General features: G+C 27.8%; 3 protein-coding genes across 3 annotated transcripts; all 3 read right to left on the bottom strand.

The window, feature by feature from the left end:
• Window positions 1-1,033: 1,033 nt before the first annotated feature.
• LOC142224097 (uncharacterized) lies at window positions 1,034-2,002 on the bottom strand. The gene is made up of 2 exons (XM_075293899.1): window positions 1,911-2,002; window positions 1,034-1,836 (listed from the first exon to the last, which is right to left on the bottom strand). Exons 1-2 carry the CDS (start codon window positions 1,956-1,958, stop codon window positions 1,210-1,212), a joined length of 675 nt encoding a protein of 224 aa, XP_075150014.1. The 5' UTR covers window positions 1,959-2,002; the 3' UTR covers window positions 1,034-1,209.
• A 1,690-nt stretch (window positions 2,003-3,692) lies between these two features.
• On the bottom strand, window positions 3,693-4,528 carry LOC142224099 (uncharacterized). Its single transcript, XM_075293901.1, has 2 exons — window positions 4,447-4,528; window positions 3,693-4,371 (listed from the first exon to the last, which is right to left on the bottom strand). The coding sequence occupies exons 1-2, from the start codon at window positions 4,492-4,494 to the stop codon at window positions 3,733-3,735; spliced, it is 687 nt and encodes a 228-aa protein (XP_075150016.1). The 5' UTR covers window positions 4,495-4,528; the 3' UTR covers window positions 3,693-3,732.
• An 8,665-nt stretch (window positions 4,529-13,193) lies between these two features.
• On the bottom strand, window positions 13,194-14,051 carry LOC142224096 (uncharacterized). The gene is made up of 2 exons (XM_075293898.1): window positions 13,976-14,051; window positions 13,194-13,897 (listed from the first exon to the last, which is right to left on the bottom strand). The coding sequence occupies exons 1-2, from the start codon at window positions 14,021-14,023 to the stop codon at window positions 13,259-13,261; spliced, it is 687 nt and encodes a 228-aa protein (XP_075150013.1). The 5' UTR covers window positions 14,024-14,051; the 3' UTR covers window positions 13,194-13,258.
• Window positions 14,052-16,756: the final 2,705 nt, after the last annotated feature.

The following is a 16,756-nucleotide window of genomic DNA, read 5'->3' as shown; positions in this document are numbered from 1 at the left end:
AACACTGCCACACACCTCCACCTCTTATATCATGTACAAAATACACTCCCATTATCCATATTGCTTTAGTTCACTCTCTTGCTTTCAATTATCAAAACCTAAAATATCCAACTACTCATCGAACATCCCCACCTGCTCTATCAATAACAATGGTTTGCCAAGTACAAAATACACTCCTATTATCCTCATTGTTTTAATTCACTCTCTTGCTTTCAATGCTTTCTCAATGATTAACATTACCCTATTGGATCATTATAAAATCAAACAAAGTCTCACCAAATACCCCCACCTCCTCTACCAATTCGTTTGCCTATACAAAATACCCCCCTCATAATTATCCTCATTGCTTTAATTCACTCTCTTGCTTTAGTGATCTCTCAATGATTGATATTACCCTATTCGATCATTTTAAAACCAAACAAATTCTCACCAATTCGTTTGCCTATAAAAACGTGCCCCTCATCATTATCCTCATTGCTTTAATCCACTCTCTTGCTTTTAATGCTCTCTCAATGATTAATATTACCCTATTCGATCATTTTAAAGTCAAACAAATTTGATTGAGACTTACTCGTAAGTCTCACCCACACATATCACATATCTACTACTAAAAGTTGATGTAACAGTCGCTGCTGTAGATTTTACAGCACTTGTTTACAATAGTTAATGTTCTAGCAACCTTGGTCGTTTGTGAAGTGGGTTTTGATACTGTTGATGGATCCACTGTTAATCACCTCCTCTATCAATTGTATTCATTTTCCTATACAAAATACAATGAGGATAAGAGTCTCATTGTTTTAATTCACTCTCTTGCTTCAGTGCCATCTCAATGACTTTCAAACAAGCCAGCATAACAAGAGCTAAACTCCAGAACACACACAAACAATAAACATCCATATTATAATCAAAAAAATTAGATGTTTAAGCCGTTATCTATTACTATATCGCAAAAGGGAATGAAATTTCAATTTCCTAATATCCTAATATCGAAAATTCTAATTTTTATTTTATATAATCCAAATTTAAAGCTATATACATTGCTAAAGAATATCTTTATTTTAAAGAAGACGCATCAGAGAGGTTCATATTCTTTGGTTCCAAGTAAACTTTGATTATGTGAGATTATGGAAATCGGGTATATGGAGATCGAAAGCATTTTATTACCCTGCTTTTTTTGTTGATGACTATTTATTTACGGTTTAACTTTTTCTAATGATATATTTTATGATAATCACAATCGCTCTGACGTTTTGAACTTTTGGGTAGAAATGAACGTATATCCAAGACTTTGCCCATAGTAACATCTATATAGTAACGACGTGAAAACTGATCATACCATTTCTTTAGACTCTGCATTTTTGTTGCTTTATCCGCATTATGATTTTCCAATAAGAATGTAACTTCATCATCCAATGAGTGGTAAAAATCTCTCATATATTCTTTCCTCCACAATTTCATATTAATTTCAAAGCGGTTATAGATCAAATGCCATTGGGTAACTAGATTTGTATCCCTTATCGTCGATAAAATATTAAAGATATTTTCTAGGGATGCCTGAAGTGATGCTATTGCAATGCAAGTTTTGTCATTTTGATAATCCAGTAGTAATGTTTTCACCGCTGCAATGGCCTGGACCATAGACTCCTCCAGTCTATTGGCTAAATCATGAGTTAACCCCAGTTTAGGAGTTTCCAACATCCAGAATTTTAAGTCAGCTAGGTAGTTTTCTACCATGGAATATATTTCCAAGGACCATAGAGATTTACGTAGTTGTTCAGCATAACGTTGTTTCTGCAGATCTTCCGTCGCAAATGCAGCTTCAGTTATATGCAATAACTAAGAGATAAGGGAGGGATATTTATGAATATTATAAAATATTTACAGATAGAAATTGAAAATTATTCACAAACCAGTATTATGGCTAAAAGCGTAATCGTTAAATATATAGCGATTTTCATTTTGGTTTAAGGTCTCACTTGTAATTGTAACTAAAAATGTATGTTCCCTTTTCATTATTTTATATCTAGATTTATAACCCGAGAAAGTATGCAGAAGCACGAGCTATTTCAGAAATCTACACTGCAAAAAAAGCTTGTCCTGTTTTGCACAAATAATTTTGCACAAATAATTTTGGCCAAAGATACAAAGATTTTCACTAAGGATGTGAGAAAGTGGTCGTGAGCTGAACATATAGCGAAATCCAATGCAACATTCTTTGAAAAATAAGCGTGGACTAAATTGCAGTTCCAATCAGTAAGGAGAAAGTCTATTACTTTGTAAAATATAATATATCGCTGAAGATGATCACCGATGGTGTATCGAAATATCCGAGAATAGCAATATTTCAATAAAAAGTAATGAAAAACATTAACACCAGCATTTCTCATTAGTCCATGACCTCAAGCCAAACAAATAATCCCAAAATTGTAAAATTCCGAAGGTCAACTAACAAAACTAAACAATGTTGACAAAATTTTCTGTAGAAATAAAATTTTGACCAAATTTTCTATAGCAAATAAAATGTTGACAAAATTTTCCATAGAAATGAAATTTTGACAAAATTTTCTATGGAACTAAAATTTTGACAAAATCCCCTACAGCAACAACATTTTCTATAGAAATAGAATTTTGACAACATTTTCTATAGAAATAGAATTTGGACAAAATTTTCTATAGAAATAAAATTATAACAAAATTTTCTGTAGAAATAATATTTTGACCAAATTTTCTATAGCAAATAAAATTTTGACCAAATTTTCTATAGCAAATAAAATGTTGACAAAATTTTCCATAGAAATGAAATTATGACAAAATTTTCTATGGAACTAAATTTTTGACAAAATCCCCTATAGCAACAACATTTTCTATAGAAATAGAATTTTGACAACATTTTCTATAGAAATAGAATTTGGACAAAATTTTCTATAGAAATAAAATTATAACAAAATTTTCTGTAGAAATAATATTTTGACCAAATTTTCTATAGCAAATAAAATGTTGACAAAATTTTCCATAGAAATGAAATTTGGACAAAATTTTCTATGGAACTAAAATTTTGACAAAATCCCCTATAGCAACAACATTTTCTATAGAAATAGAATTTTGACAACATTTTCTATAGAAATAGAATTTTGACAACATTTTCTATAGAAATAAAATTATAACAAAATTTTCTGTAGCAAATAAAATTTTGACCAAATTGTCTATAGCAAATAAAAGTTTGACGAGATTTTCTATAGCAAATAAAATTTTGACCAAATTTTCTATAGCAAATAAAATTTTGACCAAATTTTCTATAGCAAATAAAATTTTGACAAAATTTTCTTTAGAAATAAAATTTTGACAAAATTTTCTATAGAAATTTAAATTTGACAAAAAATTTTTATAGAAATAAAATTTTGACAAAATTTTCTATAGTAACAAAATTTTTACAAAATTTTCTATAAAAATAAAATGTTGACAAAATTTTCTATAGAAATAAAATTTTGACAAAATTTCCTATAGAAATAAAATTGTGGCAAGATTTTCTTTAGAAATAAAAATTTGAAAAAATTTTCGTTTGGCATAAAAATTTGAGAAAATTTTCTTTTAAAATAAAATTTTGACAAACATTCAAATACATACATTTATTTTAAAGGTGGTAGTTTTTGGGCAAAAATTTTCTTAAAAAACAAAAAAAAAACTACACACAATCTCTGTACCAAAAGCATTTTATTTCCTTGGTCCAATTTTCTAATGATATAATTTACTATAATCACAACTAACCGGTAGAGATGGACTTTTAGGTAAAAATGAACGTATATCCAGGGCTTGTCGGATAGCATCATCCATATAATAACGATGTGAAAATTTATCATGCCATTGCTTTAGTTTCTTCAAGCTTGTTCCATTATTGGCATTTTTATTTGCCAAAAGGGCTTTAACTTTATCATCCAATGAGTGGACAAAATGTCTCATATTTTCTCTTCTGACCAGTTTTATATTATTTTCGAACCGTTTATAGATATCAATCCACTGAGTTGCTAAAGATTTATCTCTGATCATGGATAAGATATCGAAAATATTTTCTAAATTTGCCTGAAGTGATATTGTTAGCACACACGCTTGATCATTTTCCGCATTCTGCAGTAGTACCGTCAGTTTGGTGGTAGCATTGGTAATCGTCTCTTCAAGTTCATCAACTAAGTCAGCAGAGAGGCCAGCTTCAGGAATATCCAATGGGTTCATCGATATCCATGATTTTAATTCATTTAGATATTGCTCTACCCTGACATATACTTCAAAGGACCATAGAGAATTACGGAGCTTTTCGTAGTAAAATTCTGAGAACTGCTCTTCAGGTGTAATTGTTGCTTGGGCTATCGAAAATAGCTAAGACATAAGGGATATTTATGAATAGTAGAACTCACATTTAAATAAAATAAATAAAAAATATAACTTACTAACCTGTGCTATGGCTAAAAGCGAAACGGCTAAATATAAAGCGATTTTCATTTTTTGTTCGAAAGTTTTCACTTGCCTAAGAACGTTGTATTCCCATTTTATACCTCAATTTATAATCCAATCAAATATGCAGGAACACGAATTGTTTCATTAGCTAATATAATGAATATATTTCCTTTTCATTTTTTGTCAAAATTATCTTTCTATAAACGAAAGTTGTCAATATTTTATTTCTATAGAAAATTTTGTCAAAATTTTATTTCTATAGAAAAGTTTGTTAAAATTTTATTTTTGGAGACAATTTTGTTAAAATTTAATTTCTATGGAAAATTTTGTCAAGATTTTATTTCTATAGAAAATTAAGTAAACATTTTATTTCCATAGAAAATTTTGTCAAAATTTTATTTTTATATAAAAAAAATTGCCAAATTTTATTTATATTATGGATGTTTTTATTATATTCGACCTGTATAGAGATTTTCCAATTGATAATTGTTGATAAAAACGAGCTCGAGGTCTGGATGATTAATTTTTATTTATTCAATATTTCGTCTTTTCATTGAAAGACTTCATCGGGAAAATTGTTTTTTTTTTTATTTATTTCTATAGACAATTTTGTCAAAATTTCAATTGCTATAGAAATTTTTGTGAACATTTTATTTCTATAGAAAATTTTGCCAAACTTTTATTTTTCTAGAAAATTTTGATAAAGATTTATTTCTATGGAAAATTTTGTCAAAATTTTACTGCTATAGAAAATTTTTTCAAAATTGTATTTTTATAGAAAAGTTTGTCAAAATGTTATTTCTATAAAAAATTTTGTCAACATTTGAGTTCTATAGAAAATTTTGTCAAAATTTTCTTTCTATCGAAAAAAAAATTGCCAAAATTTTATTTCTATAGAAACTCTTGTCAAAATTTTTTTTTTTTTTAGAAAATTTTGTGAAAATTGTATTTCTACAGAAAATTTTGTTAAAATTTTATTGCTGGACACAATTTTGTAAAAATTTTATTTATTTAAGAAATTTTGTCAAAATTTTATTTCGCTAAGAAATTTTGTCAAAATTTTATTTCTATAGAAAATTTTTTCAAAATTTTATTTCTGTTGAAAATGTTGTCAAAATTTTATATATATAGAAAATTTTGTCATAGTTTACATAGTTTATAGAAAAGTTTGTCAAAATGTTATTTCTATAACAAATTTTGTCACAATTTGAATTCTATAGAAAATTTGGTCAAAATTTTCTATCTATCGAAAAAACAAATTGCGAAAATTTTATTTCTGTAGAAATTTTGTCAAAAATTTTATTTCTATAAAAAATTTTGTGAAAATTGTATTTCTACAGAAAATTTTATTAAAATTTTATTGCTGGACACAATTTTGTCAAAATTTTATTTCTGCAATAAATTTTGTCAAAATTTTATTTCGGTAAGAAATTTTGTCAAAATTTTATATCTTTTTGTTTTGTTTTGTTATTGTTGGTTTTGTTCTTTAAGCATTGTTGTTGTTTTTTATTTCAGCTTAAAACCATACATTGACTAAACTACAAGAGTAGCTTAACCAACAGAGGAAAAGAATGTTTGTCAAATTTATTTGGGCAAAGCCCTATAGACTGCAAGATGGTTGGATGGACGCAAATGGAAAAAGAGGAGGAGGCACGCTCAAAATAAACCTAGCCATGTGAATTCAAATCGATGATTTGACAGTGGCATAGGAAAAGAGATATGTTTGTTTCGAATTTATTTCGGCATAAGCCGGCTGTCAATGTAAAACCTTTTTTCGGAGGGTTCAAGTGTGGTTTTTGTTGGGTTTAATAAACTGCCTGAATTTATTCTGATAATTGGTTGATAGTTTTGCTGCAAGTAGAGGATGCTGATGAGGAATGTGGTAATTCCGAAACGTGCGTCCATCCAACCATCTTGCAGTCTATAGGGCTTTGCCCAAATAAATTTGACAAACATTCTTTTCCTCTGTTGGTTAAGCTACTCTTGTAGTTTAGTCAATGTATGGTTTTAAGCTGAAATAAAAAACAACAACAAAATTTTATATCTATAAAATTTTTTTTCAAAATTTTATATATATAAAAAATTTTGTCATAGTTTGTTTTCTATAGAAATGCTGTTAAAATTTTATTCCTGTAGAAAATTTTTTTAAAATTGTATTTCTTTTGCAAAATTTGGCAATATTTTATTTCTATAGAAATTTTTATCATAATTTTATTTCTATGGAAAATTTTATCATTTTTTTTCTTTCTGTAGAAAATTATACCAACATTTTATTTCTATAGAAAATTTTGCCAAACTTTTATTTTTCTAGAAAATTTTGACAAAATGTCATTTCTATGGAAAATTTTGTCAAAATTGTATTGTTATAGAAAATGTTGTCAAAATTGTATTTTTATAGAAAAGTTTGTCACATTGTCATTTCTATAACAAAATTTGTCACAATTTGAGATCAAAATTTTCTTTCTGAGGAATCTTTTGTCAAAAATTTTATGTCTATAGAAAATTTTATGAACATTTGATTTCTACAGAAAATTTTGTTAAAATTTTATTGCTGGAGACAATTTTGTCAAAATTTTATTTCTACCGAAAATTTTGTTAAGATTTAATTGCTGGAGACAATTTTGTCAAAATTTTGTTTCTATAGAAAATTTTGTCAAAACTTTATTTCTATAGAAAATTTTGTCAATATTTTATTTTTATAGAAAATTGTGTCAAAATTTTATTTTTATAGAAAATTTGGTCAAAATTTTATTTTTATAGAAAATTTTAATAAAATTTTATTGCTGAAGACAATTTTGTTGAAATCTTATTTCTATTGAAAATTTTATCAAAATTTTATTTCTATTAAAAATTTTATTCAAAATTTATTTTTATAGAATATTTTGTTATAATTTTATTTCTATAGAAAATTTTGTCAAAATTGTATATTTTGTCATAATTTGTTTTCTATAGAAATTTTGAAAACTTTATTTCTATAGAAAATTTTTTCAATGAAAAATGTTACCAAAATTTTATTTCTATAGAAAATTTTATCCAAAGTTTATTTCTGTAGTAAATGTTGTCAAAATTTTATTGCAATAGAAAATTTTGTCAAAATTTTATTTCTATAGATAATTTTAATAACATTTTATTGCTGGGGACAATATTGTTAAAATTTTATTTCTATGAAAAATTTTATCAAAATTTTATTTCTATAGAAAATTTTATTCAAAATTTATTTTTATAGAATATTTTGTTATAATTTTATTTCTATAAAAAATTTTTTCAAAATTGTATATTTATAGGAAATTTTGTCATAATTTCTTTTCTATAGAAATTTTGAAAAACTTTATTTCTATAGAAAATTTTGTCAAAATTTAATTTCTGTAGAAGATTTTGTCAAAATTTTATTTCTGTAGAAGATTTTGTAAAAATTTTGTTAATATAGAAAATTGTGTCAAAAATGTATTTCTACAGAAAATTTTGTCAAAATTTTTTATTTATAGAAAATTTTAATAAAATGTTATTGCTGGAGACAATTTTGTTGAAATCTTATTTCTATCAAAAATGTTACAACATTTTATTTGTATAGAAAATTTTATCCAAATTTTATCACTGTAGGAAGTGTTGTCAAAATTTTATTCCAATAGAAAATTTTGTCAAAATGTTATCTCTATAGAAAATTTTAATAACATTTTATTGCTGGAGACAATTTTGTTAAAATTTTATTTCTATGGAAAATTTTATCAAAATTTTATTTCTATAGAAAATGTTATCCAAAATTTATTTTTATAGAGTATTTTGTTAAAATTTTATTTCTATAGAAACTTTTGTCAAAATTGTATATTTATAGAAAATTTTGTCATAATTTGGTTTCTATAGAAATTTTGTCAAAACTTTATTTCTGTAGAAGATTTTGTCAAAATTTTATTTCTGCAGAAGGTTTTGTCAAAATTTTATGTAAGTAGGAGATTTTGTCAAAATTTTGTTTCTATAGAAAACTTTGTCAAAAATTTATTTCTACAAAAAATTTTGTCAAAATTTTATATTTATAGAAAATTTTGTCATAATTTGTTTTCTAAAGAAATTTTGTCAAAGCTTTATATATATAGAAAATTTTGTCAATATTTTATTTCTGTACAAGATTTTGTCAAAATGTTGTCAAGATTTTATTTCTATAGAAAATTTTGTAAAATCTCTAATTCCATAGACATTTTTCTCTAAATTTTATACTTATAGAAAAAATTGTCAAAATTTTATTTATATACAAAATTTCACAAAAATTTTGTATCTATAGAAAATGTTGTTAAAATTTTATTTCTATGGAAAATTTTGTCAAAATTTTATTGCTATAGAAAGTTTTGTCAAAATTGTATTTTTATAGAAAATTTTGTCACAATTTTATTTCTATAGAAAATTTGGTCAAAATTTTATATTTATAGAAAATTTTGTCATAATTTGTTTTCTATAGAAATGTTGTCAAATCTTTATTTCTATAGAAAATTTTGTCAATATTTTATTTTGAAGAAGATTTTGTCAAACTTTTTTCAAAATTTTATTTCTATAGAAAATTTTGTCAAAATTCTAATTCCATAGAAATTTTTCTCTAAATTTTATATTTATAGAAAAATTTTTCAAAATTTTATTTATATAGAAAAATTTCACAAAAACATTGTATATATAGAAAGTTTTGTTATTTTTTTTTTAACGTATATAGAAAATTTCACAAAAATTTTGTATCTATAGAAAATTTTGTTAAAATTTTATTTCTATGGAAAATTTTGTTAAAATTTTATATCTATAGAAAATTTTGTTAAAATTTTATTTCTATAGAAAATTTTGTTAAAATTTTATTTCTATAGAAAATTTTGTCAAAATTTTATTTCTATGGAAAATTTTGTCAAAATTTTATTTCTATGTCAAAATTTTATTTCTGTAGAAGATTTTGTCAGAATTTTATTTCTATAGAAATTTTATATTTATAGAAAAATTTGTCAAAATTTTATTTATATAGAAAATTTCACAAAAACATTGTATAGAAAGTTTTATTAATTTTTTTTTAACGTATATAGAAAATTTCACAAAAATTTTGTATCTATAGAAAATTGTGTTAAAATTTTATTTCTGTGGAAAATTTTGTTAAAATTTTATTTCTATGGAAAATTTTGTTAAAATTTTATATCTATAGAAAATTTTGTTAAAATTTTATTTCTATGGAAAATTTTGTTAAAATTTTATTTCTATAGAAAATTTTGTCAAAATTTTATTTCTATAGAAAATTTTGTCAAGCTTTTATTACTATAGAACATGTTGTCAAAATTTTATTCCTATTGAAGATTTTGTCAAAATTTTTATACCCTTCACCACTACTGTGGTACAGGGTATAATAAGTTTGTGCATTTGTATGTAACGCCAAGAAGGAAAAGTCTGAGACCCATCGTTTAGTATACCGATCGTCTTAGAATTAAATTCTGAGTCGATTTAGCGATGTCCGTCTGTCTGTCTGTCTGTCTGTCTGTCTGTCCGTCTGTCTGTCTGTCTGTCTGTCTGTTGATGTATTTTTGTGTGCAAAGTACAGCTCGCAGTTTTAGTCCGATTGTCCTGAAATTTGGTATAGGGTCCTGTTTCGGCTCAAAGACGATCCCTATTGATTTTGGAAAAAATCGGTTCAGATTTAGATATAGCTGCCATATATATCTTTCACCGATCTGGTCATAATTGGCGTGTATATCAACCGATCTTCCTCAAATTCCGTACATCCGAATATTTTATGAGTCTCAAAAAACTTGCAAAATATCAGCCAAATCGGTTCAGATTTAGACATAGCTCCCATATATAGCTTTCACCCGATTTACACTCATTTGCCCACAGAGGCCAATTTTTTGCTCCGATTTAGTTGAAATTTTGCACAGGGAGTAGAATTAGCATTGTAGCTATGCGTGTCAAATTTGGTTGAAATCGGTTCAGATTTAGATATAGCTCCCATATATATGTTTTTCTGATTTCGACAAAAATGGTCAAAATACCAATATTTTCCATGTAAAATCGCCACTGTTTAGTCGAAAGTTGTAAAAATTACTCTATTTTTCCTTAACTTCTAATACATATATATCGAGCGATAAATCATAAATAAACTTTTGCGAAGTTTTCTTAAAATTGCTCCAGATTTAAATGTTCCCATATTTATACCCTTCACCACTACTGTGGTACAGGGTATAATAAGTTTGTGCATTTGTATGTAACGCCAAGAAGGAAAAGTCTGAGACCCATCGTTTAGTATACCGATCGTCTTAGAATTAAATTCTGAGTCGATTTAGCGATGTCCGTCTGTCTGTCTGTCTGTCTGTCTGTCCGTCTGTCTGTCTGTTGATGTATTTTTGTGTGCAAAGTACAGCTCGCAGTTTTAGTCCGATTGTCCTAAAATTTAGTATAGGGTCCTGTTTCGGCTCAAAGACGATCCCTATTGATTTTGGAAAAAATCGGTTCAGATTTAGATATAGCTGCCATATATATTTTTCACCGATCTGGTCATAATTGGCGTGTATATCAACTGATCTTCCTCAAATTCCGTACATCCGAATATTTTATGAGTCTCGAAGAACTTGCAAAATATCAGCCAAATCGGTTCAGATTTAGACATAGCTCCCATATATAGCTTTCGCCCGATTTACACTCATTTGCCCACAGAGGCCAATTTTTTGCTCCGATGTAGTTGAAATTTTGCACAGGGAGTAGAATTAGCATTGTAGCTATGCGTGTCAAATTTGGTTGAAATCGGTTCAGATTTAGATATAGCTCCCATATATAGCTTTCGCCCGATTTACACTCATATGACCACAGAGGCCAATTTTTAACTCCGATTTAGTTGAAATTTTGCACAGGGAGTAGAATTAGCATTGTAGCTTTACGTGCCAAATTTGGTAGAAATCGGTCCAGATTTAGATATATCTCCCATATATAGCTTTCGCCCGATTTACACTCAAATGACCACAGAGGCCAATTTTTTGCTCCGATTTAGTTGAAATTTTGCACAGGGAGTAGAATTAGCATTATAGGTATGCGTGTCAAATTTGGTTGAAATCAGTTCAGATTTAGATATAGCTCCCATATATAGCTTTCGCCCGATTTACACTCAAATGACCACAGAGGCCAATTTTTTGCTCCGATTTAGTTGAAATTTTGCACAGGGAGTAGAATTAGCATTGTCGCTATGTGTGCCAAATTTGGTTTAAATCGGTCCAGATTTAGATATAGCTCCCATATATAGCTTTCGCCCGATTTACACTCCAATGACCACAGAGGCCAATTTTTTGCTCCGATTTAGTTGAAATTTTGCACAGGGAGTAGAATTAGCATTGTAGCTATGTGTGCCAAATTTGGTTGAAATCGGTTCAGATTTAGATATAGCTCCCATATATAGCTTTCCCCCGATTTACACTCAAATGACCACAGAGGCCAATTTTTTGCTCCGATTTAGTTAAAATTTTGCACAGGGAGTAGAATTAGCATTGTAGCTATGCGTGCCAAATTTGGTTGACTCCTTAACAAGTGATGAAAATTCAGTGCAACGGCTGTTGGAATGGTGAATATCCGTCCTATGAAAATCTCATGTTAAATTCATCGCTTATCTGTCCGTCCGTCCATGTATTTGTTGTTCACAGGATTCCGGTCGCAGTTAAACTTCTAATACATATATATCGAGCGATAAATCATAAATAAACTTTTGCGAAGTTTCCTTAAAATTGCTTCAGAATTAAATGTTTCCCATATTATTTTTTACTAAAATTGTGTTCCACCCTAGTGCATTAGCCAACTTAAATTTTGCGTCTATAGATTTTGTAAAAGTCTATCAAATTCTGTCCAAATCGAGTTATATTTAAATGTATGTATTTTGGACAAACCTTTATATAAAGCCCCCAACACATTTGACGGATGTGATATGGTATCGAAAAAAATTTAGATCTACAGAGTGGTGCAGGGTATAATATAGTCGGCCCCGCCCGACTTTAGACTTTCCTTACTTGTTCTTCTATAAAAAATTTTCCCAAAATTTTATTTCTGTACAAAATTTTGTCAAAGATCTAATACTATAGACATTTTTCTCTAAATTTTGTATTTATAGAAAAATATGTCAAAATTTTGTTTATATAGAAAATTTCGCAACAATTTTGTTAAAATGTTATTTCTCTAGAAAATTTTGTTAAAATTTTATTTCTATAGAAAATGTTGTTAAAATTTTATTTCCATAGAAAATTTTGTCAAAATTTTAATTGCTATATAAATTTTTGTAAACATTTTATTTATATAGAAAATTTTGACAAAATTTTATTTCTTTAGAAGAGTTCAAAAACATTTTATTTCTATACAAAATATTCTTAAATTTTGATTTCGATAGAATATTTTCTCAAAATTTTATTTCTATAAAAATTTGTAGAGTACCTTTAAGGAATATTTTACAAAATCTACCAAAACGTCAAGGATTATACCAATCTACCAAACAATAAAAAATATGCTATTTTAGAATTTGATATACTAACATCACGTACTAAATTTCAACCTCATCGAATAAAATATACTTCTCCAAAAGTCTCCCCAAGCCAAAATTTGGGAGCGGTTTATATGGGGGCTATATATAAAAGTGGTCCAATAAATTAGCGTGATTTCAATAGATAGACGGATGGACGGACGGACATCGAGAGATCATCTCAAAATTTCAGGCCATCTTATGGTGGAGGGTATACAAATAATGAAAAAAAATACACACATTCTCAGTTCCAAAAGCATTTTATTACGTTGCGATTTTTAAGGTACACTTAAGATCCATTTCTTTCTAATAATATAATTTACTATAATCACAACTAGCCGATAGAGATGGACTTTTGGGTAAAAATGAACGTATGTCCAGTGTTTGGCGGATAGAATCATCCATATAATGACGACGTGAAAATTTATCATACCATTGCATCAGCCTCTTGAAGTTTCTTCCTATATTGGCATATTTATTTGCCAAATAGGCTTTCACTTTATCATCCAATGAGTGGACAAAGTCTATCATATTATCTCTCCTGATCTCTTTTATATTATTTTCGAAGCGTTTATAGATATCATACCACTGTGCTGCTAGATTTTTATCTCTTATCATTGATAAGATATTGAAAATATTTTCTAAATTTGCCTGAAGTGATATTGTAAGTGCACAAGCTTGATCACTTTCCTCACCCTTCAGTAGTACCGTCAGTTTGGTGGTAGCATTGGTAATCGACTCTTTAAGTTCATCAGTCAATTCTCGAGATAGAACCGCATCAGGAATATACAATTGATTCTTTAATATCCATGATTGTAATTCATTTAGGTATTCGCCTACCGTACCAAATACATCATAGGACCACAGAGAATTACGTAGTGTTTCATAATAAAATTCTGAGAACTGGTCCTCAGGCGTAACTTTTGCTCCAGCTATAGAATCGAACTAAAATATAAGGGATATTTATGAATATAAGAGCCCCAATTTAAATGAAATGAATTAGAAAAAGATTATCTTACTAACCTGTGTTATTGCTAAAAGCCAAACGGCTAAATATAAAGCGATTTTCATTTTTTTCCTCACTTGCCTTAGCACTTTGTTTTCCCTTTTTATATCTCCATTTATAGTCCAATAACCTATGCAGAAACACGAATTGTTTCATTAGATAAAGTTATGAATATATTTCGTCTATTTGAAAAACAATAAAAAATGATTCTGTAGAAAATTTTAAAAAATATATAAATTATTTTATTTCTATACAAAATTTTGTCAAAATATTATATATCGAGAAAATCTTGTCAACATTTTATTTATGTAAAAAATTTTGTCAAAAATTTATTCCTATAGCAAATGTTGTCAAAATTTTATTTCTATAGAAATTTTTTTTTTAAATTTTATTTCTATAGAAAATGTTGTAAAAATTTTATTTCTATGGAAAATTTTGTTAAAATTTTATTTCTATGGAAAATTTTGTTGAGATTTTATTTCTATGGAAAATTTTGTCAAAATGTTGTTTATGAGGTATACAAATATATTTCTATAGAAATTTTTTTCAAAATTGTATTCTTATTGAACATTTGGTCAAAATTTTATTTATGTAAAAAATTTTGTCAAAATTTTATTTCTATAGAAAATTTTTTTCAAAAATTTTATTTCTATAGAATAATTTCTCAAAAATGTATTTCGATAGAAAAGTTTGTTAAAAATTTCATTTCTTTTGAACATTTTCTCAATATTTTGTTTCTATGAAATAAAGGGTGATACGGTCAAAATTTGATCAAGGGAAAACGCGTGTAAATCGGTGAAATCGTTTATTTAAAAAATCAAATTAAATTTCTTTTTCAAGTTCAATTAGTATAAAATTCAGGAAAAATATTCAGTTAGGCTTTCGCTTTTCCAAATCCGAATTGCCGGGCCTCACGCTTGACACCTGCCATCAGATTTTGTACAGCCACCTTGTCCACCTTCTTCGCCGCAGAAAGCCAGTTTGCCTTGAACTGCTGCACGTCCTTAGCAGTTTTTTTTTTTGGTCTTCTTTAGGTTCCGCTTGACAATAGCCCAGTATTTCTGAATTGGGCGGAGCTCTGGCGTGTTAGGAGGGTTCTTGTCCTTGGGAACCACCTGCACGTTGTTGGCGGCGTACCACTCCATGGCCTTTTTACCGTAATGGCAAGATGCCAAATCCGGCCAAAACAGTACGGAACAACCGTGCTTCTTCAGGAAAGGCAGCAGACGTTTATTCAAACACTCTTTCACGTAAATTTCTTGGTTGACAGTCCCGGAAGCTATGAAAATGCTGCTTTTCAAGCCACAGGTACAAATGGCTTGCCAAACCAGATATTTCTTTGCGAACTTTGACAGTTTTATATGCTTGAAAATATCTGCTACCTTTCCCCTTCCCTTTTGCCGTATATAACTCCTGTCCCGGAAGCTGCTTGAAGTCGGCTTTGACGTAGGTTTCGTCGTCCATTACCACGCAGGCAAACTTCGTCAGCATCGTCGTGTACAGCCTCCGGCGGGATCGCGCTTTGGCCGTCGTATTTTGTTTATCATCGCGATTTGGAGTCACTACCTTCTTGTAAGTCGATAGTCCGGCTCGTTTTTTGGCTCGATGCACGGTTGTAGACGATACACCCAGCTTATTTGCGGCATCTAGGAGAGAGAGGTTAGGGTTCCGCTTGAAAGTACCGGCAGCCCTCTTTGTCGTCTCAGCGGCTTCCGGTTTTCGATTTCCCCCCGATCCAGACTTCCTGGCTGTCGACAAACGTTCCCCAAACACTTTAATTACATTTGTAACGGTTGATTTGGCAACTTTTAGCGATTTTGCCAGCTTTGCGTGCGAATAGCTCGGATTTTCGCGATGCGCGAGCAAAATTTTGATACGCTGCCCTTCTTGCTTGAACGGCATTTTAACAACTGAAGAATTCCAAAATCAAAATAGGAGCAACATTCTACACACACACACCTTCAAAATGAGGGGTGTTCAGGTTTTTAAAATTCAAAATTGAAAGAAATACATCAAGTTGATATTGACCAAATTTTGACCGTATCACCCTTTATTTTCGGAAAATTTTATTTCCATAAAAAATTTGGTCAGAATTTTCTTTCTATAGAAAATTTGGTCAAAGTTAATTCCTATAGAAAATTTAATAAAAAATTTATTTCTATTGAATAATTTCTCAAAAATGTATTTCAATAGAAAATTTCATTTCTATGGAAAATTTTGTTAAAATTTTATTTCTATGGAAAATTTTGTAAAAATTTTATTTCTATGGAAAATTTAGTTAAAATTTTATTTCTACGGCAAATTTAGTTAAAAGTTTTATTTCTATCGAAAATTTTGTGAAAATTTTATTTCTATAAAAAATTTTGTCAACATTTCATTTCTATAGAAAATTTTGTCAAAATTTTTTTTTATAGAATATTTTCTCAAAAATGTATTTCGATAGAAAATTTTGTCAAAAATGTATTTCTATGGAAAATTTTCTCAAAATTTTATTTCTAGAGAAAATTATCTCAAGATTTTATTTCTATAGAAAAAAAATTTTCATAATTTTATTTCTATAAAAAAATTTTCAAAATTTTATTTCTATAAAAAAAATTTGGTCAGAATTTTATTTCTATAGAAAATTTGGTCAAAGTTAATTCCTATAGAAAATTTAATAAAAATTTTATTTCTATAGAAAATTTTGTCAAAGTTTTATTTCTATAGAATAATTTCTCAAAAATGTATTTCGATAGAAAATTTTGTTAAAAATGTAATTTCTATGAAAAATTTTGTTAAAATTTTATTTATATGGAAAA

Source organism: Haematobia irritans, chromosome 2, assembly GCF_050003625.1.
Source record: "Haematobia irritans isolate KBUSLIRL chromosome 2, ASM5000362v1, whole genome shotgun sequence".
In the NCBI taxonomy this organism is placed as follows: domain Eukaryota; kingdom Metazoa; phylum Arthropoda; class Insecta; order Diptera; family Muscidae; genus Haematobia; species Haematobia irritans.
The sequence above is the reverse complement of the archived record's forward strand: the minus strand, read 5'-3'. Positions and strand labels throughout refer to the sequence as shown.

What these genes read in the sequence shown, in the direction of transcription:
- LOC142224099 (XM_075293901.1), bottom strand. Translation starts at nt 4,494, where the DNA reads ATGAAAATCGCTTTATATTTAGCCGTTTCGCTTTTAGCCATAGCACAG. An exon ending in CGCTTTTAGCCATAGCACAG is followed by an intron (nt 4,372 to 4,446) that starts GTTAGTAAGTTA and finishes CTTATGTCTTAG; the next exon opens with CTATTTTCGATAGCCCAAGC.
- LOC142224096 (XM_075293898.1), bottom strand. Translation starts at nt 14,023, where the DNA reads ATGAAAATCGCTTTATATTTAGCCGTTTGGCTTTTAGCAATAACACAG. An exon ending in GGCTTTTAGCAATAACACAG is followed by an intron (nt 13,898 to 13,975) that starts GTTAGTAAGATA and finishes CTTATATTTTAG; the next exon opens with TTCGATTCTATAGCTGGAGC.
- LOC142224097 (XM_075293899.1), bottom strand. Translation starts at nt 1,958, where the DNA reads ATGAAAATCGCTATATATTTAACGATTACGCTTTTAGCCATAATACTG. An exon ending in CGCTTTTAGCCATAATACTG is followed by an intron (nt 1,837 to 1,910) that starts GTTTGTGAATAA and finishes CTTATCTCTTAG; the next exon opens with TTATTGCATATAACTGAAGC.